This window comes from Amblyomma mixtum, chromosome 5 (genome assembly GCF_055824585.1).
Source record: "Amblyomma mixtum isolate Tamu chromosome 5, ASM5582458v1, whole genome shotgun sequence".
In the NCBI taxonomy this organism is placed as follows: domain Eukaryota; kingdom Metazoa; phylum Arthropoda; class Arachnida; order Ixodida; family Ixodidae; genus Amblyomma; species Amblyomma mixtum.
Window position 1 is genome coordinate 72,585,611 of NC_143016.1, and position 24,038 is coordinate 72,609,648.

Genomic DNA, 24,038 nt, shown 5'->3' on the forward strand with positions numbered 1-24,038 from the left:
TTCTAGTAGTAGTTGACTGCTTCCGGGAATGGCTGTTAGCAGCGAACTTGGGCGTTTGCCTGCTGTCTCATGGGAACGAAGGCGGTAAAGTGTGAGTAGTAACAACCAAATTGGAGTTGCTTGACACGGCCACTACAGCCAGAGTGGCTGGGTCAGTAGGTCACTGGGAGTGGACTTAACGCTTGCGATCATGGTGAGAGCGGATGGTTTAGTCTTGTTAGTCCAAATTGTGCGTCACGTATGCCAAAATCTGAAACAAACTTATTTTTTTGACATGGTGGAAATCACGGTGTCGTAACGGAAAGTTGGTGGCAATGAACGCAACCGATCAGAGCTCTGTATCCATTTTGCCAGTGCTACTTATTTCAAAATTTTCCTCAGAACAAGACACGGCAGCAAGATTCTCTCGAACCTACCACTTAATTTTCTCTCGCGTTTCCATCAGATTCCCTGCAATCGACTAGGTGCAAGGTCAGCGGCCCTAGGCGGACAGATATATGGACGGAATCCTTGGACTACGCCTTTCTCGAGTCGCCTAACCCTAAGGCTCTACTACGCCAGAGTAGCGCATCTGGCAAAACGTTTGAGACCGTTGGGGCTCAGAGCGGCATTGTAGAGGAGGTCGATCCACAACACCAGGAAACCTCCTCTGGAAAGCCTCCTACTACGACCAGCACAACTGTGAGTAATTGAGTATGCATTTCTGAAGCGTCACGAGGGAGTTTCAGTCAATTCAAGTTACTTCTTCCAGACGTATATACAATTCTGGAAAGGTTACGTTGGAGAAAGCCTGCTTGATTACAGCTTCTCTAGGCCCAGATATTCAATTTGCAACGGTATTTGACATCCAATTTCTGAAGGTAGAAAATAAAAGAATTTCATGTATATATATACTGCCTCTAAGAAATATCAAGCAATGCATGTAGTTCGCAATGGAAAGAAGCAGAAGTATCACTTGGAATACAGGACTTATGAGAACATGACTTTGTTATTTGAAATGGACTAATTTCAGAAAAAAAACTAAGTCAAATTTTATTGTGATCAACAGCTCATTTATAGATTCTACTAGTGCAGTAAGTGCGAGGTACAAAGGTGGCCAGTAACGCTTAGAAAACCTGCACGCAGATCTTATGACAAATAAAATGAGCCAGATCCTGCTGATTTGCCGGTGGAAATGATTCAAATCCGCTCGTAAGACATTTCTGACAGCTAGATCTTCTTAATTCGGTCTGTTCTGAGCATGGTTTGATACTTCCACCACGCTACCTTCCCGTCGACTGCGTAGGATCTGAGGAGATCGGAAGGAAGTCTGTATCCAGATGACGTTGATAACGATGGGATCATCAGCCCCGTTTCCCATCAAGCAAGTATGCGCCTCTGCTAAAGTGAGCGCGGAAGCCTTTAGTAGTGCTTGTTGTCAGTGGATTTCTCAATTCATGATTACGAGCGACATGGCGAAGGCCGACGGGAAACAAAAGCTGCTTGCGTAGATCCTGACTTCATTCTTACTTGATTAACTGCACTTTACAGCATGGTGCTGGCCAAGCCATTCTGGTCTATTTCGAGTTCACTGAGGTACCGCCCCCTCGCTAAGCACCCTGGAACCTATCGACAGCAGTGTTATACATGTGTAGCTCTTTTCGCTGGCGCCATGCCTGCGCGTCGGTGGACCTGAGCATATTTCACCGCCTATATCTCTTTACGGAGCAAAGTCGCTCAGCATCTCAGCGTCAAGTTCCCACGCCTCCTGCTTCAACTTGAGTGCTTTCTTTTTTCGTGTCCTTGCATGAAGGATCTCGAGAAGGCGCTCCGCGGAAGCTTTGCTCCAAAAAAAGGAAAGGAGGTGCCACATGGACCAGGATTGGACAGTTTGGGGCCCGCAGACCCTCCGGTTGCCAAAGGTGCCGAGGGATCGTGCGGCGTGGATCAGAGCATCCCGCTGCCAATTAGCCAACATGCTCCCAGGTCAAGTACAGAGCATGCGGAAAACACTACGGGCGATTGTGAGTAATGGCAGTTCTTCTAGCTCGTAGGTATTATCTCTCGGGTAAGACTGTGCGCTACTGGTGGCAGGATGAAATTCAGATGCTGTGGGTTGCACAACTCTGCACGACGGACAGCACTGCCCATTAGAAATGCAGACGGTGATCCATTCCTGTCGTGTAGTTCGGCGACTTCACAGAAACGATGGTACTTTTTTTTTCTTGGGCGCTAAGCGCGCACAAGCCTGCCTTCGCCAGTTCACTCTTGATATGTGTCTTGCGTTAATTGGAGCATAGGTAGTACAAGCTGCACATACTTTGCAAGGCCGTTCACAGGTGTTCACCAGCAACACGGAGACGAGGTTTTGCCTCGATCCGTCAAAGACTGTGCTGGCTGGTTATGATTTTGCTGGCGCTTAGTCGAGCATTGATAATGTTGGCTCTCCAAAAATGTTCAAAACAAGAGGGGTACCTTTAGGGTAGAGAATTCGTGCCATTTGTTCCTGTCGGTATCTACCAGACACTCGTTCAGGGAGATGAGCCGTAACGTCTCTTGCGTCGGTGTCATAGCTACTCGATGACACAGCGTACGTGCGAAGTAGTAGCAGCGTAAAACCTTTTACGCAGAACGTGGTGCCAGAGGCGCTCCTGGCTGTTGGCTACTCATTGTATCTTTAGACTAATTTCCGGAAGCCGAATGCACGAAACCTAAATTTCCAGATCAAAAGTACAACCTGTGCTTCATTACGGCGTACTAAAGTATTGATTTTTCATGAACGCTTGCGTGCTCACGAGCAATTTAATTAGACTCCGTGTACGCTGATAATGTCAGCATTTAATTGTCTCTAGAGATGAATCTAAACCTGAAGATAAATTTTTGCTTATCACAATGCTTGAATTGCTTTCTAAAGCGGGCAACGCAGATGGCCTCAAAAGGTGTAGCTCCGGCTCGTCACTTTGGGCAAATGGTCATGGCCAAGGCGTCTCTTCCACTGGTAAATATTCCGCAGCAAATCGCATGTTTCAAGGAACTCGGTCTCGGCTTTCATTGGGTATAACGCTTTCAGCCGTCGGAATCGAGCTTTGAAATCACAAATGGTATTTTCTATCGACAAGTAACATTTCATTATTAAATATGAAGTTGGGAAGTGATTTAAAATACGTATTTAAAAAAAAACTGCCTGAAAATCTCGCGACGGCGGGTAGTGAGGAAAAGGCCTGCTTTGGTCTGTCGTATTAAATTTTAAACATGGGGCATATTGCCGTCGGAAATGATGTCGTTTTTAAAATGTCAGATTTTACCTTTAATTCTTTCTCCTGTGTTCCATTAGCTTACCTTGTAACTGTAAGCCTTGCATACGAAGGAAGTCAAGGACTCGCAAAATTGCAGGCCAATCAGCTTACTGTCCGTTGCTTAAAATATATTTACTTAGGTAGCCGCCAATAGCGTGAAGACAACTTGAGACTTCAAGCAACCTAATGATCAACCAGGCTTCCGTAAAGGATACTTGACAGCAGACCATAATCGGGGTGTTCGTCTTAAGTGAAAATACTGGAAGATATCTATAACGACTGCACAGCTACCATAGTCTTCCATAAAATCTGCTATAAAACTCCAATAAGGACGGGATGTGGGTATTTCGTCTGTGGTAGTCGCCGCCCGCAGAAGGTATTTCGAGGCCTGGATTAAGAACTGCTGAGGCTAATAATCAATGGAGTATTCCGTAGCAATCTGCGATTCGCTGATTACAATGCCGTGCAAAGTCACTCATGGCATGACCTGCAAAACCTGATCAGTGCGTTACAGGAAGCGTTGAGCGATGTGTCTAAAAATTATTGTGCAGAAAACAAAAGTAATGTCGAACATTCACGGAAGTTAGGAGTTTTCAGATGGTAGTGACGTGCTGGAAATGGTAAGGGAATACGCCTCCTTATGGCAGGTAGTGACCGCAGATCCGGATCAAGAGTGAGAAGTAACTAAGTATAAGAATTGTGTGGAGCGCATTTTACAAGTTCTCTCAGATCATGAATAAGAGTTTAGCATTACCCCTCAAGAGAAAAATATACAATAGCTATTTCTTACCGGTACCCACCGATGGGGCACAAATGTGAAAGCTAACGAATACGGACAGCTTAAATTAAAGACAGTGCAGCGGGCTATGGAAAAAAATGATAGGTGCAACATGAAGAGACGGTAAGCGGGCACAGTGGATGTGGGAACAAACGCTTGTTAAGGGCATCCTGGTCGAAGTCAAGAGGAAGAAATGGTCTTGGGCAGGGCATGTAATGTGAAGACAATGAACCTACAGTCCTGAAGTATAATGAAGTGGGCACTAATGGAAGGCAAATAGCGTACCAGGCGGCAGCAGAGAGCAAGGTAGGCGGATGAGATCAAGAAGTTTGCAGAGATACGGTGGTCGCAGCTGGCACAGGATGGAGTTATTTGGAAAAGTATGGGAGACTCCTTTGTCATGCAGTGGGTGTAATCAGGCTGATGATGATGATGTAAGCCTCGTATTCATTTGTGCTTCGAGGACACTTTTTTTATCTACATGTGTGCGCTAAGCTCAGAGCATTAATCACGTAATACTCTAGCAACGAAAACACCAGAAAAGGTTACGGACTAGCAGTGTTTCGTCACTAGGGCTCCATGCAATGAAGAAATCTAAAAAAAAAAACTTCCAGAATAAGAACATTGTAAAGTAGCGTTATTAAAACGTGGAAATGGTATTCTTTGGGTGTCTCAGAACGATAACACCAATCACAAATAATCAAGCATGTAAAATCAATTTGTGGCAAATATTAAAACTTTTCCGTCTTTTCACAATGCAGCGGCACTACTGCAGAAATTTCGGCTATTTAGCTGTTAGGGTTGGGTTTTGAACTAAGAACTATTCCAGCAGGTATCCTGCACCTCTGAGGGATAGCGCTCTGACCTTACACCTGAGAAATAGGTAAAAATATTTGTGTCTGCAATAATGTGAGAAACTGATACACGTGCTCGGGCAACAATGGATCTTATTCATGTTTTCAGCTTTCTTCGTACCTGATACATCGGATATCGCAAGTTTAACTGCGTAAGCTTCTTTGTCGCAGTTTAAAACATTGAGGAAAGCTCAGCGTTTATCATCGCTTGAAGGCTTTTCATTTGTCGTTTGGCAAGACTGCAGTGATGAACAAAACAAAGTGCTCGGTATTCATGGTGCTTGTGGCACTTACTTAGTCTTTTGCGTGTACAATAGAATCGATGCAATGTTGTCACCACCAGAAAAGGTAGTAACATGTTATGACTCTGTTTGTCCCCCCCTCTCCCTTCCCACCTTTTTCATTTACATCAGCTTTCGTGAGAGCGTTTCGGAGGAACGTCAGACGCGGAAGGACGGCCGGAATCACTCCACGTGACTTTGACTTATCCCCTTTGGAATCACCTACCCAAAAAGCGGCTGTTCCTGAGATCCCCGAAGTGGCTTCTGCTTTAAAGGGGACCAGAGCGAGCGCTCAAAACATCAGCTCACAAGAGGCCAGAACGTCGAGCCCGAAATTCCCGGAAATTCTTCCTACGTTGAGGAGCAGCGCTGTGAGTAGCTGCGTTTCTTTTCTCGTGAAGCACTGCAGGATTTCAGTGGCTTCGTTCCGGTGCAAAACTTGAGCTCTAAGATGTGTTTTGAATCAATGGCCGTGTCTGATGGCGTCCTACATTCACTGTGGAGAACGTCCGATTAGCTACGAGAACTCTGCTCATGGCTGAATTTCGGGTTTTCCGGCCAAGCAGCACAGCTGTTATGACTCCATTCATGATATAAAGGGCAAGCGCTGGCACTTGGTACAGAGAATTGAAGGCGCTTGTCGGGAGGTAGTATTTTCAGCATTCTGTCAGCTTTTTTTTTTAGGTTCTCCAGTTGTGTAAATATTTCGGAAGACTATACTGCCTTATAGTTGATAAACCGAGAAGTTGCATGTGTGTTCAGTTCCTGTGCGTTAAAATGCAGGCGTAGAAACGCACCTTTATTGCAGAATGTATAGATCTTAAAACTTCGAAAGAAACTCAATTCAATTCAAGTTTATTTGCATCTATACATGTACAGATGACGGGAGTGCAGACAAAAAGCCAAATGGATTTGGCTTGACGGGGTCTGTACCCCCTACAGAAATGGCACTATGCACAATAAAGAGAACGCAAAGATACAATAATGGATAAACGAAAAAAAAGATTAGTGAACATTCTATAACATTATGCTATAACAGAAATACATACGGCCAAAAAAAATCAATGATAGAATGCTGAAAGGATTTAAATAGCAGAAAGCATAAAACATAAAATTATACAAATAAAATAGCTTTGAAATTCACAAACATAAATAATAATTTACTAACAAGCAAAGAAAATTGGTTAGACATTCATGGCGTCCGTGTATACTACAGCAAAGCAAACAAAACAAAAAAACGAATCCACAATGAGCCCATAAAAGGAGAGATACGTTGTTATTAAGTTTCTAATGAGTTTAACAAAGATGGCAGTGTGTGGCGTAACATTTGTTGACCGTAGTTAGTGCGCGTTTTAGGAACGTACCATGTTTCTCTGTGACGTGTGTTGTAAATCTTAGAACTCATTGTCAATAGAGATAAATGCTCGAAGAATTTGGTGTTCTGTTTTTTCGCAGTAGTGAAACGCTTGAGTAAAATACTACGATATACGGAGGTGGCCGGCTGTAAGTTAAGGGTACTGAAAAGAGGCTGCGTATGAGCGTCATATGGGGAATTAGCGATAGTTCTCACTGCTTTCTTCTGCAAACGATAAAGCTTTGTGATGTTAGACACCGTGGTGTTTCCCCACACTAAATGGCAGTAATTCAGATGGGACAGGAAGAGACAGTTGTAAAGCAGCTTTTTCACGCTCAAGGGAAGAAAAAATCGAAGTTTCGTTAGTATTCCTACAACACGAGCGATTTTGTTAGCAACTGAGTCTGTACAAAGATTCCAAAGTAAGTTCTCTTGAAATACGACCCCGAGGCACTTAATGGATGGCACAATGTTGATAACCGAGGAACCCATTTGCAAATCGCCGTCAATGTGGACTTTTTTGTTTTTAGGTTGAAAAAGTACAGCCTTTGTCTTGCTTTTATTTATAGACAGTGAATTCAATGAACTCCATCGATTGAGTTGGCTCTTGCGAACGCTGCTTTAAGCGAACAGGTCCCTTGCACAACCAGATGTAAAAAACAGACTAGTGTCGTCAGCGTATATGATGAATTGGGCAGTGGTGTCAATATTTATTATGTCGTTAATGTAAATATTAAATAACAAAGGTCCAAGAATGCTTCCTTGAGGTACACCAGAATGAATGGGTAAGTTATCTGAAAGAGAATTATTTATTGAAACCCTCTGACACCTGAACTGCAGATAGCTTTTGATTAAGCTAAGGAATGGGCCCCTGAAACCATAAATTTCAAGTTTTGTTAGCAGTGTGTTGTGATTAATTGTGTCAAAGGCCTTTGAAAAATCGATGAAAATGTCTAGTGTCACAAAATTCTGCTCAAAGGCTTGTAATATTAGTTCCTTTTGTGTTAGTAGAGCTAACTCTGTCGAACGACCCTTTCGGAAACCGAACTGACAGTCAGTAAGGATATTGTTTTTCGCAGAAAGCGGTCATTCTGAGTGTTAATTTTTCTAGGCATTTTGAAAACACAGGTAAAATGGATATTGGTCTGTAGTTAGACATGTTGTTTCTATCACCGGCTTTGAAGAACACTGTAACCCTTGCGAGTTGCATGCGCTTAGGAAATATACTGTTTACAAAGCACAAATTATACACATGCTCAAGAACTGGACATATCAGATCTAAAACGTGTTTTACGGGGCGTATTTGCAGGTCATCAATATCGCAGCTTTTACTGTTTCGCAGAGCGGAGAACGTGAGACAAATTTCTTCGGCGCTAGTTTGATGCAGAAAAGCACTATCGCAAGTTTTGGAATTGACGTACTCTGCGGAGCGAGGATCGTGCAAACTATTCACTAGGGACACAAAATAATTATTAAAAGCGTTTGCTAAATGCGCGCCTGATGAAAGTTCCCCATTAATGATCAATTCTCGTACGCCCTCTGGATGCTGACGTCCAATGTTAAGCACTGCGCTAAGGTTTCTCCACGTGATGTCCGTCTGCTTTATAGCTTCAGGATCAAACAACCTATGAAGGTAATCTTTCTTAGCTTGTCTGAGGGTTGCAGTTAACTTATTCCGAAATTTCTTAAATTGGGATAGATGGCACCTGTCTCTTGTGTCCAAAAAACGTTTGAATAGAGCATCTTTTTGCTTGATTAGTTTCAGAAGTGCACTGGTTATCCAAGGTTTTCTAGCTTTTCTTGGCTTCAGTGTTTTAGGGTGAAAAGATTCCGAGTAAGCCTTTTTGAAAAGACACAGAAATGACTCGTACGCGGCGTCTACGTCAGACTGATTGTACACGTCGAGCGAATTTATTTTTTATATTCTTGTATGGAAATCCTCGAGTGTAGCAGGATTAATATATTGGATAGTGATCGGGGGACACTGCTTTGGCTCTTTACTCGAGACACACGATTCCAAGAGAATAAATACTGGCAAATGATCGCTAATATGAGCCCTGATTACTCCGGAGTTAATAGTTCGAGATTCAATTTTTATAATGAAAACATCAAGCAAACTTTCACAGTCCTTGCTAATGCGAGTTGGAGCAGTAATTGTGTTGAAACATGCATTAGCTTCTAAAAGTCGAGTGAAATCAGTACTCAGCTGCGTTTCGTTCAACATGTTAATATTTATATCGCCGCCCAAGACGAGTTCATACCTGTTTTCATTTATCCAGGATAAGAAGTTTTCCATAAATGTGAAAAAGTTTGCAACGTTCCCGCCTGGAGGGCGATATAAAACAGAAAATATGATTTTGTTGCGAACGACAGTCAAGATTTCAAAGTCCGCTGTAACCGCCGTAAACTCTTCGATTTTTCCACACTGAAAATTCTCCCTGGCCATGAAAAGTACGCCTCCACCATTCCTGACTGAGCGATTTAAGTAGTGTCTTGTGTAACCTGGGATCTGTAACTTCGTGGTCGTGTCGGTACCATGTTTCACAAAGCATAATTACATCAAATGAGAAGTCAAAACATGAAAACAAGGCTCACAGCTCATCACTTATTGCGCGCTGATTGAGTGTTCAACAGGAAGAAAGATGTGCATGGCTTTTCATGATAAATTTTAGTCACATCCGCAGGGTTCACCGATTTGCCAGCCATTGACGGGAATGGCTGTTGGCAAATTGCTCGGAATCCTAGTTCCTCACTTCATCTTATCGATGTCCGCAACGCAAGATATGCGCAGCACATTCGACATGTCTGTCTTGCGCGCGAAAATTTTGCCGCCCTTTGTCCACGCGTACTTCCATTCTTTTGATTTCTTTCGCTCCACAACTTGTCCAAGAAGTTTCTTCAAGGTGGGGCAAAGGTGCTCATTAATAAATACCGGGGGAGAACTGGAACCATCAGCACTCTGGTAACCAAAATTAGAGGTATAAATTCGATTTTTCCTGGCCTTTTCAATCACCGCTTCCCGTTTCGCACGAGAGCGGAACTGCACGACAATGTTAGGGCATCCTTTGTCTTTCCTTGGCACACGATGGCACATTTCTACATCGGAATCAGAAATGGGTTCGCTTCTGACGTCTCCTAGTTTGCTCAAGATTGAAGGTACGTTCTCGTCGTCGCTGACCGGAACGCCTTTAATCTCAATGTTCTGGTTCCTCGAGTACTGTTCTTGGTTTGTCACCCGGTCTTCAAGATCAGATAGTTGTTGTTTCAGTCCTGTGCATTCCTGTGATAGTTCGGCATTTTCTTTCTTTAGCGCTGAGTTTTGCTTTTCTAGTTTTGCTCAGCGCTCAGCCATAGCATCAAACTGTTCACTAAAGAAATCAACGGATTTTTTCAGTTCTTTGTATTCCTTTCGAAGCTCTTTATCTAGTGCACTGCGCATATCTCGCATTTCCTGTTTAAAATCTTTCAACAGCTTTGTCACTTCAGTAGGCATTTCAAATTAGCAGTTCAGCAAACACGTACAAGAGCTTGGCAGCAGCGGCAGGAAGAAAAAAAAATAAAAATTGGTTACAAATGATTGCACAAACCTGTAAGATGCGCAGATTTAGTGAACCGGTCGGTACAGCCGCTGCTGCCAAATGACGATCAGCTGCGAGGTGCAGTCCTTTTGTAGTCGGTGCCTCTTTACGGCAGCCAATCCTGGTCCACGGCTCGCTGACGTCACACTGGAGGCCACGACAGTTTGTAGATGAGCGGCGATACGTGCGATAGTCGGAGATGCGGCACGTGCAACGGTGATCCGCCGAAGATGCAGACCAAAGCCACCGGGAAAGCGGGTGGTGTCCTGTGTGTAAGATGCGCAGATTTAGTGAACCGGTCGGTACAGCCGCTGCTGCCAACTCCTTTCGAGTTGGCTCGTACCACCACCTCGATAAGCGCTGGAGCCTGTAGATTCCCGTGTTATACCTGCGTGGCCATCTCTATTCACTCGCGCCTTGTTTGCGGTTGGTTGACCGACGCATATTTCTCCGTTTGTATCTCTGTAAAGAACAAAGCTTCTCCTACCGAAGTGTCATGTTTCCTCACACCCAGCTGCAACTTGAGGGCTTGCTTTTCTCGTGCGTTTGCGTGCAGTATCTCGAGAAGGCGCCGTACGCAAGCTTTGCCCTCCAAAAAGCAAAGGAGTCTACGGACGGATTGGAACTTGGTGGTTTGGTGCCTGCACACCCTCCGGTCGCCAAAGGTGCCGAGGAATTTCGCGGCGTCGACCAGAGAAGCCGCCCGCAAAATATCAGCAGTCATGCTTCGAGGCCAAGTCCACAACACCCGAAAGGCAGTACGGGCTTCTGTGAGTAATGCCTCTTCTTCTTGCTCGTAGATGTTATCTCTTTTGGGATAACTGTGCTCGATTTGCTCCAGGATGAAATCCAGAAGCTGTTGGCTTCAGGAATCTCTCAACATCGGACTGCAGTGGCGTCTAGAAATGCAGATGGTTAGCCACGTCTGACGACTTTGCGGGAATGACGTTTCCATTTTTTTTTCTTGGGCGCTAAGCGCGCACAAGACCGCCTTCGTCAGGCCGCTCTTAATATATTTGACGCTATTTGGTGCAGAGGTGGTACAAGTGGCTGTTACTGGTAAACAACAGTTAACAGCCTTTGACAGAAGAGCACTTGCTTTGAGCTCTAAATGATTTTTACAGCTGGTTATGCTTTTGCAGGTGCTTGGTCTAGCATTGATAAAGTTGGCTCTGCAAAATTATTCAAGGTAGCCGGACACCTTTATTTTTGAGAATTCGTGCTATTTCTTTACTTTCACAAAAACCTGAAATATTCTCAGTGAAAAGGGCCGTAGGGGTGAATCTTGAGCTGGTGCGACAGCTAGCACATGACACAGCATGCATGCAAAGTGAAAAATGCGCCACGACCCTTTAAGCAAAACATCGTACCAGAGGCGTTGATGCCAGTTCCCTATTCACCGTAACTCCAGACTCACTTTTGGAGCCCGGATGCACGAAGGCTGAAGTTTCAGAACATCAGCAAGAAGAATCTGGTTACGTCTGTAATGCGTACTTAAGTAATGATTTATCATGCACGCTAGCGTGCTCACGGGTGATTTAATTACTCTGAGTACGCGGATAAGGTGGTCGAAATTTCCGGAGCCCTCCACTACGGCGTCTCTCATAGCCTTAGTCGCTTTGGGACGTTAAACCCCATTAACCTAACCTAACCTAATACTTTCTGTGACCACTTACTTGTCTCAAAAGGGGAATCTAAGCCTGATCATATTTTTTACTTATGATACTACTACACTTTTTTCTATAGTGGACACGGCAGATGACTTCGAAAAGTGTAGCTGCGGATCGACGTTATCGCTGTGGGCAACTGGTCAAGGCCAGGACCTGCCTTCCACTGGTAAATATGCCATAGCAAACTGTATCTGTTTCAAGGAACTTTCTCTCGGCTTTTTTTAAGTATAAAAATTTCAGCGAACGGAGTTGAGCGTTGAAATGACAAATGCCATTTACTATTGAGAAACAACGTCTCAATATTAGATGCGATGAGGTTAAGAGCAGATTTAGAAGCAGCTTATCAGGAAACTTCCTTCAGATCTTGCAGATGCGAAGGGCACGAGTGATAATTGGTCGTGAATGAATAAAAGACGGGTAGTGATGAAATGATCAACTTTGCTTTGTCGTAAAAAAATTTAGCATGCCACATTTTTTTTCGTCACAAATTATGCACTTTTTAATTATTGAAAATATTACCTTCATTTCATTCTCCTGGATATTGGCTACATTTTCTTTGCTTATAACTGTAAGCAAAGAGAGGCGGCAGGCTTCAAAAATTAAAGGTCGATCTGCTCACTGTCCGTTACCTACAAGGCTTTCACTAAGGTGATCACTCACAACCAGGACAACCTTACAGTTCCATCAACCGAATGATCTGGCAGGCTTTTGTAAAAGGTACTGGAACATGAATATATATACTCACACCGCCAGTCAGGTGATAAAGAAATATGCAAAATATAACCAATTCGTATAGCCTTCATAGATTATGTGAAGGCTACCTCAGTAATGCGTCCTTGAGTAGTGATTTCTCATGCACGCTAGCATGCTCACGGGCGATTTAATTACACTCTGAGTACGCGCGTAATACTTTCTGTGACCATTTACTTGTCTCAAAAGGGGGAATCTAAGCCTGAACATAATTCTTTGCTTATCATACTACTTCACATTTTTTTTAAAGTGGACAACGCAGATTACCCCAAAAAGTGTAGCTCCGGATCGACGTTATCGCTGTGGGCAACTGGTCAAGGACAGGACCTGCCTTCCACTGGTAAATATGCCATAGCAAATGGTATGTTTCAAGGAACTCTCTCTCAGCTTTTGTTAGGTATAACAATTTCAGCGGACAGATTTGAGCGTTGAGATGACAAAGCCATTTACTATCGACAAACGACGTCTCTTGCAAATCTTGCAGATGCCAAGGGCACGAGTGATAATTAGTCGTGAATAAATAAAAACAAGACGAGTAGGGATGAGAAGATAGTTTGCTTTGTTGTAAAAAGTTTTGCCATCCGCAATTTTTTTTCGTCACAAATGACACTTTTTAAATGTTGAAATTTTTACCTAGAATTCTTTCTCCTGGATATCGGCTACATTTCATTTGCTTATAACTGTAAGCCTCAGCACTCTTGCAGGCATCGCGGAATCATGGTGCAGAAAACACTAATGTAAAAATGCTGGAAGATATATCTCACGACTGCAGAGCTCTGAACAGTCCTAAATTGGTTTTTGAGGAAAAGATATGGCGCAGTATCTGTCGCATATCTCGGTGGACACCTGAACCGCGCGGTAAGGGAAGGGAGTCCTCCATATATATAGAATAAAATTCTATTAAGGAAGGGCGTCAGGAAGGAAGACACGATATCACCTGTGCTATTCACCGCCTGTTTACAGGAGGTGTTCTCCGGCCTTTATTGGAAACAGTTGGAGATAAGAGCTAATCGGCCTTTTTCATTTTCCTGTGCTGCCACCTGGCGTACAACGCTGGAAGCTCATTGGAAGGGTACTGCGCGCCGAACCCGGCCGGACTTAGTGCCGCTGCGGAGCACGTTTTGTTAGAATCTGTTGAAGATGGTGGCGTGTTCTGGGCAGCACCTTGTATCTGGAAGATTTCTAGGTCTGACTGATGGCTGGGTGCGAAGTCCGAGGCAGGCCGCTGTGCCCACTGAAGAGTAAATTCTTCAGTATTTCGGATCATCCGGCATGCGATGCGATCGCCAGCTTAGCAAGGGCCGCCGCTTCAAAGATGAAGGCTAAATTCGGAACCTAATGTTCAATGAAATATGCCCGATCAGTTAGGTTGTCGTTTTCCGCTGTATATGCCTGCCATCAATAAAAGTTGGATACTACATCGTGCATGCCGTAGCACAGAAAGTGACTGGGGACGTCACCGAGGCTCACTGCCATTGCTCGGCCGGATAAGTGATTTTTCTTGGTATTGCGTAGTCACTGACGACTAGCAATTTGCTTCGGCTTAACGCATTCTACATTATTAGAATCATTTCGCATTTATTGGCGGTAGTGCTGTTTATCTTTATCAAATCGTGCTGCAGCCTAGTTGCATGGAGGCCGATCTGCATAATGCCGCGATATTAAATGTGCAGCCTCATATGTGTTTGCAGTGTTTTAATGTAGGAGCAGATGAAATGGCTACATTTTTGCCTCGGGTGTCCGCTATTTTTTCTTCCGTTCAACCGTCCGCCCATCCGTAGGAATCCGTTCGGATGTGCGCGCTGCACAACTTTTGGAGATAACTTAAATATGCCCGATCCAGTTATTGTCCTACCCCGGTAGTAACCTAAACCCATTTTTGGTGACGAACCGGAAGCGTGTGAGGCTACCGCCGCCGTGCACCTTTGCTCGTTTCTTGAGAAACAGTTGCCTGCGATGAGCGCACGCCATACATGGACTTTAACGTCTGACACATGGGCTGTGTGGAACGCTTCAGTGGACGGCTCCGTATTAATATTTGCGACCTGGACTTATTTCACGTTCATTGACATAGACAGCACACTAGTGCTTTTGTATTTCGCCTCCACTGAAATGTGGCTGTCGTGGTCTGCATCGAAACCGCGATCTTGAGATCAGCGACCTGAAGTCTGCGTGCCGCGGTGCCATCCGAGGCCTTCTTGCCCATGAACAAAAGATTTCGTCACGCATTTAATGACAGTACCTCGTCCATACCTGTCATAGTGATTCCCGCGCAGTCTTGACGTGCTTGACGGTGCCCAAGGGTGGCCACGATCGTCGAGCCGGCGAACTACTTTTGTGCACGCTTCGCGTCGAAGGCGGTCCCGGGAAGCATTCAGAAAACGAAAAAATGCGAATTTTCTTCTCTTCTATTTATTGGGCATTACAGCAGTATGCAGCACAAGTCGTATGCATCGCCAAATGCGCCGCGCTGAACGCCCGACGGCTGCAGCAACGCACCCATCGTAGGAAGCCGGTTTCTTTACACTTCCAGTATGCTTCGCGACACCGCCGCCAGGGGATGGGCGCATGCGCAGTCGCGTCGTGAAAAAGGCGGATTGAGAGTACTTAAGTAACGTGCAAATCGCTTGTTACGTTGCCTTGCTAAGTCGCTCAGGAAATGAAATGCGAAGCCTGATCAGTGAGCTGCAGAGCAGAATGGTGGGTCTAAAAAATTGGCTGTGGTGTACCTCTGGTTAAACCTGGAGTAACGCCATAGCGAAAGCTGGCCGAGTGGAACTCACTGAATCAAATCGCTAAGTCAGTCTTTCGCCACTCCGTTTCGCTGGCAGTTCCTTCATCTTCGTCCCTGGACATGGATTTACTCTCTCCCCCTCTCCACTCCTGCCCCACTCGGTTTCGCCGGCGCAGCTGCTCCATATGTATCAGCAGCGCGAACACAAAACAGGAAGGAGGAGAAGATAGTACAAAGCGCTGAACTACCAACTTTTATTTAAACAAAAACTGAACCCCCACTTATGTACACACACCGGGTAAAAGCCCGCCAGGGGGAGTAATCAAGGCGCGCGATCGAACTGGAACGCACACGATGTCCAGGGCATCAAAACGATAACTAGACTCACACTGTGTGTGCGCAGAATCTCGAAGTTTTAACTGCGTACTAACCAAGCAACGAAAACGTCGGATAAGGTTACGGACTAGCAGTGTTTAGTCATTAATGCTGCCTACAATTAAGAAAAATGAAAAACGGGAGAATAATAAAATGGGGAATTCGCATTGTAAAAACGTGCAAGTGATATTTTTTTTTCTGAGAATGATAAAACCGAGCAACAATAATCAAGCATATAAAATAAGTAAGTTGCACATATAAGCTTTCGATAATGTAACAATGCAGCAGCCTAATCGCGGAAATTTTTAGGCAGTTTTTTCGTTAGTGTTACGTTTTGCCATAAGGGATTTTATTGAAAATGCATCCTCAACCTCTGAGAGCCGGCGCTTTGAACTTTCCCTTAAGAAATGCGAGTATTTTAAAAATGTCTGTCTGCAATAATGTGATAAATTGATATACTTGTGCGCGCATAAATTAAAATTATCCGCTTTTTCAGCATTTACCGTGCGTGATACACCAGACATAAGGCTAACTGCCTAAGCCACTTTTTCTCAATTTGAGAATATTGAGGAAAGCTCAGCGTTGATCGCTGCTTTATATTAAAGCTTTTTGGTTGGCATTTGACAAGAATGCAGCGATGAACGAAAGAACAAAGCGCTCAGTAGTGATGGTAATTTTGTCAATGTTTGCAGCCTTCTGCTAGTAAAATACAAACTCGGCAAAGTTGCCACCACCACAAAACGTAGTCGAATACGTAACTCTTTGCCCCGCCCTCCCCCTCCCCCCCCCCCCCTCCCCCACATTTCTAATTTATATCAGGTTTCGTGAGAGCGGTTGGGAGGAACATCAGACGCGGAAGGAGGACCGGCGCCACCCCACGTGACTTTGGCTTCTCCTTTTTGGAATCACGAAGTCCTGAAGCCGCTGCTGTTGCTGACATACCTGATCTGGCCTCTACTAAAAAGGTGACCAGCGCGAGCACTCAACGCGAGAGCTCACAAGAGGTCAGGACAGCGAGCCAGAAGTCGCCTGAAGAGCCTCCTTCGTTGGCGAGCACCACTGTGAGTAGCTTTGTTTCTTTACTGGTGACGCACTTCAGGATTTCAATGGCTTCGTTCCAGCCCAAACTAAACCTTTCCGATGGTTTTCAGTCAATGGCCGTGTGTGATGGCATTCTGCTTTTCATTGTGGATGTAGTTTTCGTTGACTCCTTAGAACTGTGTTCATGGTTGAATTTCGAGTTTTGCGGACAACCTGAGAAGCGCTTGTAGTAACTCCATTCATGAGATACTACGAAAACGCTGGAAATTATGGCAGAGAATTGGGAGGGATCGTCGTGACGATTGCACTTTAATCATTCTGTCAGCTTTGTGTTAGAGGCATAGTGTTGTGTAAATATCTCTGAAGACTGTAGTGAATTCCTCCGAGGAGTGGCGCTTCGGTTCGGTTCATCTGCGCTTAATAGCAGGTACTGAAACGAATCATAAATGGAAATTTTAGATGTCAAGTATTTAACTTTTCAGCCCGCTTGGCTATGCGTCCTCCATCAGCATAAAACGAGCATCAAAAGACTTATCTGTTTACCGCACAGAAATTTATAGGCCTCTAAACCTCTGGTGCTTACCCTGCATGATTACGTTTCTTGTATTGCTTTGCATTATTCATATGTTCTATTTTAATGTGACTTTGCGGTTTGAACAGAAAACAAAATTTTACTGCGGTGAAGTAGTTTTTTTTTCTGCTTTCCCGCTCTATATTCGCAGGGCCCCTAGTATCTTTCTTTTACCTCTGATTGGTACACGAGTCCATTCTTGACATTTCATTTTACACTTGCCTCGATCGAATTGTCGTTTTCCGACTGTACTTTGCGCTTACATTGCTTTCGATAATGCCTTCGTTTTCGTTGGAATTTTCAAGATGACATGTTTCTAAGCAAGCCTTGATTTTTTTTTTCGAACATTCTCTGCTTTGTCCCGAGTACATTATAGGAGAGCAGAGAATTTAGATAGTGTGACCACTGCTGGCCTGTAGGTCTTTGTTAATACTGATACCTAACACTTTGAGGTCGTAACGCTAATGCAGGAAAAATTAGTGAAATAAAAATTGCACAGGAACATCGCCATAACGAGCGCAAACTCAATAGCCATTTTGTTTAACATACCAAAGCGAAACAGCGCACCGGCACACTGTATCGGCTGTTCTTCAATGTCATAGTTCTTGTGTGCTGTTTCGGCTTGATAGATCACCCAAAGTGCATTGCGAATGACAGCGGCAGCTGTGCCTTGACCTAAGAATCATGGAGATGAACGTTAAAGATGCACTTTTATGTGATGGTTTGCAATGCAAGATTTGAAAAGCGATACTGAGCGTGACTGTGGGAAGGTGTGAAAAAGGAAATACTCTATCGAGAAATTCTTGACGAATGCGCTATTCTGGGATTACGAAGGCGGCCTTGTGATCCGTGCAATATGCGGAAGGTCGAGGTCGCGACGGGAATTCCATTCTCTTGACGCGTATTTTTCTGGGACCTCGGAGTCATAAGGCGTTTTAAGCATTTGATGCTTTTTCCCCCGTTGTCGGCACTCCGTGTGTGACCTTGGCGCCAAGATGGAGAACGCGGAGGCTAACCAAACCGAACCCGGGCCAAACTTTCACTCTACCTGGTTTTACGTGCTGCACTACCTTAGCCACGCATGCGTCAACAACAGCGTCTTCGTGGTGCCGTAGTGGGCGAAGCTATCCCAAGGCACGAAGGAGCCCAAATTTTTCCATCCAACTCGAGAGGCGCAAGAGCAGTCTTGGTGGCATTTGATTAGCTATTTTAGTGCCGCGTGAGTTTCCGCCACTGCGTAATGTACGCGAATCCATGAAGAGATCCCGCAGCACCATCTATCACCTCGACTACTAACCAGCTCTAAAAATTGCGAGGACACTTTGGCAACTAATGTTCAGAGGCGAAAGCCGTAGACACTATGCCGTGACGACTTCCGTTGCAAAAATTTTAACGAGCGCACGAGAATGAAACAAGGACTGAAAGAAGACACACACCACAAAGCGCCGTCCTTGCTTTGCACGAGGCCACCGCCACGAAGGAGACAAGACGACACGTATCGTACAGAGAGAAAGAGCCCGAAGAACTGGTAATGAAATTGCTCAGGACGGACTGGCGGGCTAGTTGGTTACACATCTCAAACATTCTTCGGGCTCTTTCCCTCTGAACGATACGTGTCGTCTTGTCTCCTTCGTGGCGGTGGCCTCGTGCAAAGCAAGGTACGGCGCTTTGTGGTGTGTGTCTTCTTTCAGTCCTTGTTTCATTCTCGTGCGCTCGTTAAAATTTTTGAGATGTGTAACCAACTAGCCCGCCAGTTCGTCCTGAGCGACTTCCGTTGGTTTTGACGTCACACATTCCGGTAACTATATCGACATGCAAATTATACATATTTCGGAGATCTTAAGTGTTGATTACGCTTAATTACACATTTTTCCATCTCATTTGACACAAATCCGGCATTTTCCGGACCATTCTATGTCAATTTTTACTATGCCGTGACGACTTCCGGTGGATGTGCCGTCCACCTTTTCCCTGGCTATATCGACGTCCACGCTATTTCGACGCAATTTCGATATTTTTGTCTATAATTGATTAATTAATCTACAGTCATCAAACTTTGCTTCTAGGTTCATTTTTTCCCCTCTATCAGAAGCAACCATTGGGGTTCTGTCTTTTTTAGTTACCGAGTTAAACGCGTTTGACACGCTTTGCTAGCAGACGAGAGTATGAGCCATTAAAGGCTTTCACCTTAGTACGAAATTTTTCGACGTGGTGGTCACGCGAGGCGCTGACGGCGGCGTGCAGCCGCGGCGAATTCCCCAGCGTTCTTTGTAGCGCGCGGTGATAAAAAGCGGCAAAGAAGGCCGGGCACGCTGTCGTTCCTGAAGAAAAGCTAAGGAAAGAAAATTGGCTAATGAGGAACGCTCTCCAAGGCTCATGTGTGGCTGTCAGTATAGATTAGCCGTGATAGTTAACGGTGCGCCTTTTCTGCAGAGCGTGCTTACATCTACTCTCCACGACAAGATAGTCTGGGAATTTTTTCACATAAGCGCTGCTTCTGCTACATGAGTCGGGGTGGTGCTCAACTTATTTGCCAAATTCTGCATATTATAAAAGAGGCTATTGCAGCGTGCCCATGGTGTAAGGATATCACCCCGCATAGAAAGTTCTCATGCCACAGGATCATACTCTTCTGAGAATCTTGAGAGTTTAATAGGCGTCTTAGCCGCCACGATATACCACTCAAAAGCGGACTACGTTGACAAGGAATTTCTGACGCACCCTGCACAATCTTTCTCGCTCGGCCTGCCGCGTGACTCAATGGCTTCTGTCGATTATCCCAAATTCTCTGGCACCCTTGCTCCTTCCCGCGGCGTCAGCATTTCTATGGAGGCGAAATACAAAAATCGCCAGTGTGCAGCTCGATGTCAACCCCACGTGGCCTAAAAAAATCCGGGGCCCTCTACAACAGTGCTCCTCATAGCCTATGTGTCGCTTCAGGACATTTACTGTTCACTTGTTCCCGTTACAGAAGGACCTGTAATCAGTGGATGGAATCAACTGAGCGCCTTGTACGCAGTTCACTGTAACGGTGACATAGATAGGGAATAAAAATTTGCCTAGAACGTTTTTTTTTCAGTACAGGGGTGAAGACTTGTTCAGGACGTCTAGCTCCATTGATATCGACGTGCCGTATTCCATAGCCAAGCTAGATATTATTCAAGTAGCTCTTCTCCACAGACGAAATAGTTCTGTAAGTTTAAAAGATTAATGACTGGCGAGATGGAGTGCTTTCTAAAAGCCTATTTCTGGTGAGAAATAACTGATGACGCATAAATGCTTCTATTCTGGCCTTTCATGGTCGTAACGGCTGTCTTGGTGAAGGACACCTTAGTAAGGCGTGTAGTAAAATCACAAAATCACATTTTGGCGAATTCAGATGTATGATTTCTTCGATGCGCTTACTAAGTATCTGTAAAAATGAGACTAAGCGACAGCTAGTTGACCCAGTCTTTCCCCCATGTTTCCTATAAACAACGGTACATTTGACAGTAGCATTATTTGTGGACATATGCTGATAATGTTAACATTTTTTTAGCAATACACTGCGCTAGCGCGTTCGAATTTATCGTGCGCGGGAGCTGGCGAGCAACCCTTATCCGTGGGCCTTGACTATTACAGTTGCGAAGTTTAAACTAAAACGCCTTCAAATACCTCCGTTTTATACCCCTTCCCTCTTTGTGTTTTTGCAGGACGCTCAAAAGGCACGGCGCGCAAGCTTTGCGTGGTGCAAAGGAAATCAGCTGGCGGTCGCGACTGCACTCGGCTGCTCGGGTACTTCGCCTGATCCAGCTGCCACCACCGAACCACTGACCAGTGTAGACCGAGGCAGGTCGCGGCCAGCTAAACGCCAGGGGGTCAAGACATCTAGCCGCCGCAGAGCTAGTCGAGAGACTTCAGAGGATGGTACTAGATCTTGTGTGTTCACCCCATTCGTGCTCGGTAGCAGATTTATCCCCAATCTGATCATTTTCCTTTATATTTAGTGTAGTAGAGCTTAGTAGCAAGGAGGTGCACGCCTTTCCTGTACACAGCGGAGAACATCATACCCTTAGAAGCGTAATAGCTCAATCACGCCTTTAATGCGCATGCACTTATAATGGCCATTTCCCGCATTTTCTTGATGCGTGTTTGTCTCAAGCCGGTTTTGTGGCAGGCTGCGCACATACGCTGTTGTGTGTGTGTATATATACTATCAATCTGCCCACCGTGTGAGGCGGCAGCTCAATTATTCGTGGGTGGCTGTTCGGGAAGAGCAACCTGGGTCGCAACCCGACCTAAGTAACCCAAGTCCCACCGACGGCGGCACCTGCTACAGGAGGGCAGAGGCGCATCGCTTGACCGCTACACCACTGCGCCAGGAGTGCTAGGAAGACTCCCAGGGATCTGTGAATAGAATGATCGATTCTGCATATATAGACAGTAATCGATTATCGCTATCCGAACAACTGCCATCCGTGAGTACTAGATCTGAACACCGGAAGGCAAAACCCAACTGCCGGAGCACGTAATTCGCATTTGGCCTAACTACGTACATCGATCGACTATCATTTTTTTTTTCACTGCCTGCCAGCTCTATTGTAAGCGCGACTGTTTCTGCTTGGTAGGAGTGCGTTTTTTTTTTTGTGGCAATGAAATCTTCCTCAGGGTGTTTGTAATCTCAGATGTACATGCTGTGTTGCCTAGCACCTGATTTTACGAAAAGAGTGCCACATCAATGAATAGATTAGGAAAGGTGCTCATAAAATCGGACAAAGCACGGGAGCTTTCCCTGTGTTGTCAGCCTACTCTTCTGCTTTTTTGACCAGTGTGCCTGTTTACCATGCCGGTGCATAAGTTGGCGAAGCAATATGACTTAGAAGGACAAAACGTTGCTGTGCACATGGTCATAGCGCGGAGCTAAATTTATTCTATGACGAAACACGTTTACTCACTGGATCTGTTCGAATTAGCGAAGGAAACTAATACAGTCGAACCCATTCATAATGGGCGTAGTTATAACTACCACTTACTACGAGCTGGGCTGATGTTGCCTTCAAATATGAATTATGGCTATGGCGTTGCGTCTGAAAACAAACGAGCAACAGTGAGCGCCCCATTCGGTTATAACTAACGAGGAGACTCTGTAAACTCGCCCCGAGTCGAAAACTCTCTCCCTTACTGCCAGCGCGCGGTCCGAAGAGCCTCTGCTAGCGCCTGTGATCTCTGCCAAAGACATTGTCGTCGTCCACAAACAGTATAGAAAAGGCGGAATTGAAATTTCAGTTGACCGGCGGCCAAGCGCGTCCATACATGCTAAAGATAATCGATTCGTGCGCATGCGCCAGCTGGGCGAAGCGTTCAAGTGGAAGCAGAAGTGTGTTAATAGCGTGAAAGGGGCAGCGTTGAAAGCGAAACTTCTGCACGTGGTCGATGATCCACCAGTGGTAGTAGTACGAGAGATCGGAATACCTCTCACGAGGTATGTCTGCTGGCTCATCCGGTCACGTGGTGCTCGTCGCCTACTCAATCGGATCTTCGCCGTCTGGGCTGATGCCGCGCGCAGGCAGCGAGCAGACAGCATCCTGTCTGTGTCACCCTTGCGTGGACTGATCGATCAGTGGCCATCAGTCATTAAAAACGTTGAAAACTAGTCTAAAGCGCTACTTCACACCAGGCTGATAGATCTATGCGCAAAGGTTTCTTCAAGAACGTAGTAACTGCAGCGAGGTGCCGCTTTCTTTGGCGACCTGTGAGCTGCTGGAGTGCTTTACACAGGGGTGGGACATACTGTGTAAGTGAAACGCTGCGCTGCACTGCGTACATGCGATGTGGTCGCTTTGTCGCTGCGTCCTTACAACTTTGTAGAGGATCGGAGACAGCGTTGCCGACCAATCACTATAGTCGTTGTGAACGTCTGAATCGCTGCTTGTATTGTGTGCCTCAAGTGACTCGTCCGCTGCAAAGGTCTGGGCCAGGACCACCTTCCCACTCTGGGGAAGCTTATCAAGCGGTTTGATATTGCCCGCTTTGAAGGAACAGACGTACCCAATAGAGTTTTTAAAAATTAAACGCCACCCTTGTCTGACGGTGTATGTTTCGCCTGCAGCAGCAGAATTCCACCTACTGCGCACTTCGGATATAACGAACGCAATATCTGTGACTGTCAGGTTCGCTCTAAGTGGGCGCGACTGCATTTCCTTTCACTTCAATTATGCTCGGCTGTTTTAAGTATCAATTTTCTCATCCAAACTGCACGTTTTCATCAAATGAAATGGCGGCATGGGCCAGAGATGAACCTTCAAAAAGCGACTGTTGTGCTGCTTATGAGCGAGACAAAACCATGTAAGGTTTTGAGCGAAACAGCAAGCTTAGGCCCGGATGAGCTCGTGAAGTGTGGTGGTGGCGTAGTTTCGGAAACTTCCCCGGCAACTACTGCGTAGTCTCCTTTCACACAAGAAAGTTTCAAAGTATTTTAATTAATCCGCTCTGGATGGGCACCAGGATTACGCCGACAGGGAAGGAAAGAATGGAAAGCAAGGAGATGAAAAGGTTAATCTTTATAGCAGTACACATAAAACATGACTCTGCAATTCCGAAATGCGCCTTCAGTATTACGCTGACCAGAGATGAATTGTGAAATTTCTCTAACTGCACTGCTGTATTAAATACTAAGTTTTTGATTCCTACATGAGAAGCTAGCCAAACATGGGTAGCGGGCATATCGGGTGTAATGTAAGCCTTAATTTCCCATAATTCGCACTTGTAAATAAGTCTAACCGTCGGTCCTGCGTGGTG

General features: G+C 45.2%; 1 protein-coding gene across 1 annotated transcript in view; it reads left to right on the top strand.

The window, feature by feature from the left end:
• LOC149342657 (uncharacterized) overlaps nucleotides 1-24,038 on the top strand; it is a 41,541-nt gene that overhangs the window by 10,136 nt on the left and 7,367 nt on the right. The window contains exons 8-11 of the mRNA XM_089546829.1: nucleotides 5,321-5,559; nucleotides 10,677-10,890; nucleotides 16,469-16,710; nucleotides 20,954-21,167. Coding sequence (XP_089402955.1) covers nucleotides 5,321-5,559; nucleotides 10,677-10,890; nucleotides 16,469-16,710; nucleotides 20,954-21,167 — 909 coding nt within the window. The remainder of the gene's footprint in view (nucleotides 1-5,320; nucleotides 5,560-10,676; nucleotides 10,891-16,468; nucleotides 16,711-20,953; nucleotides 21,168-24,038) is intronic.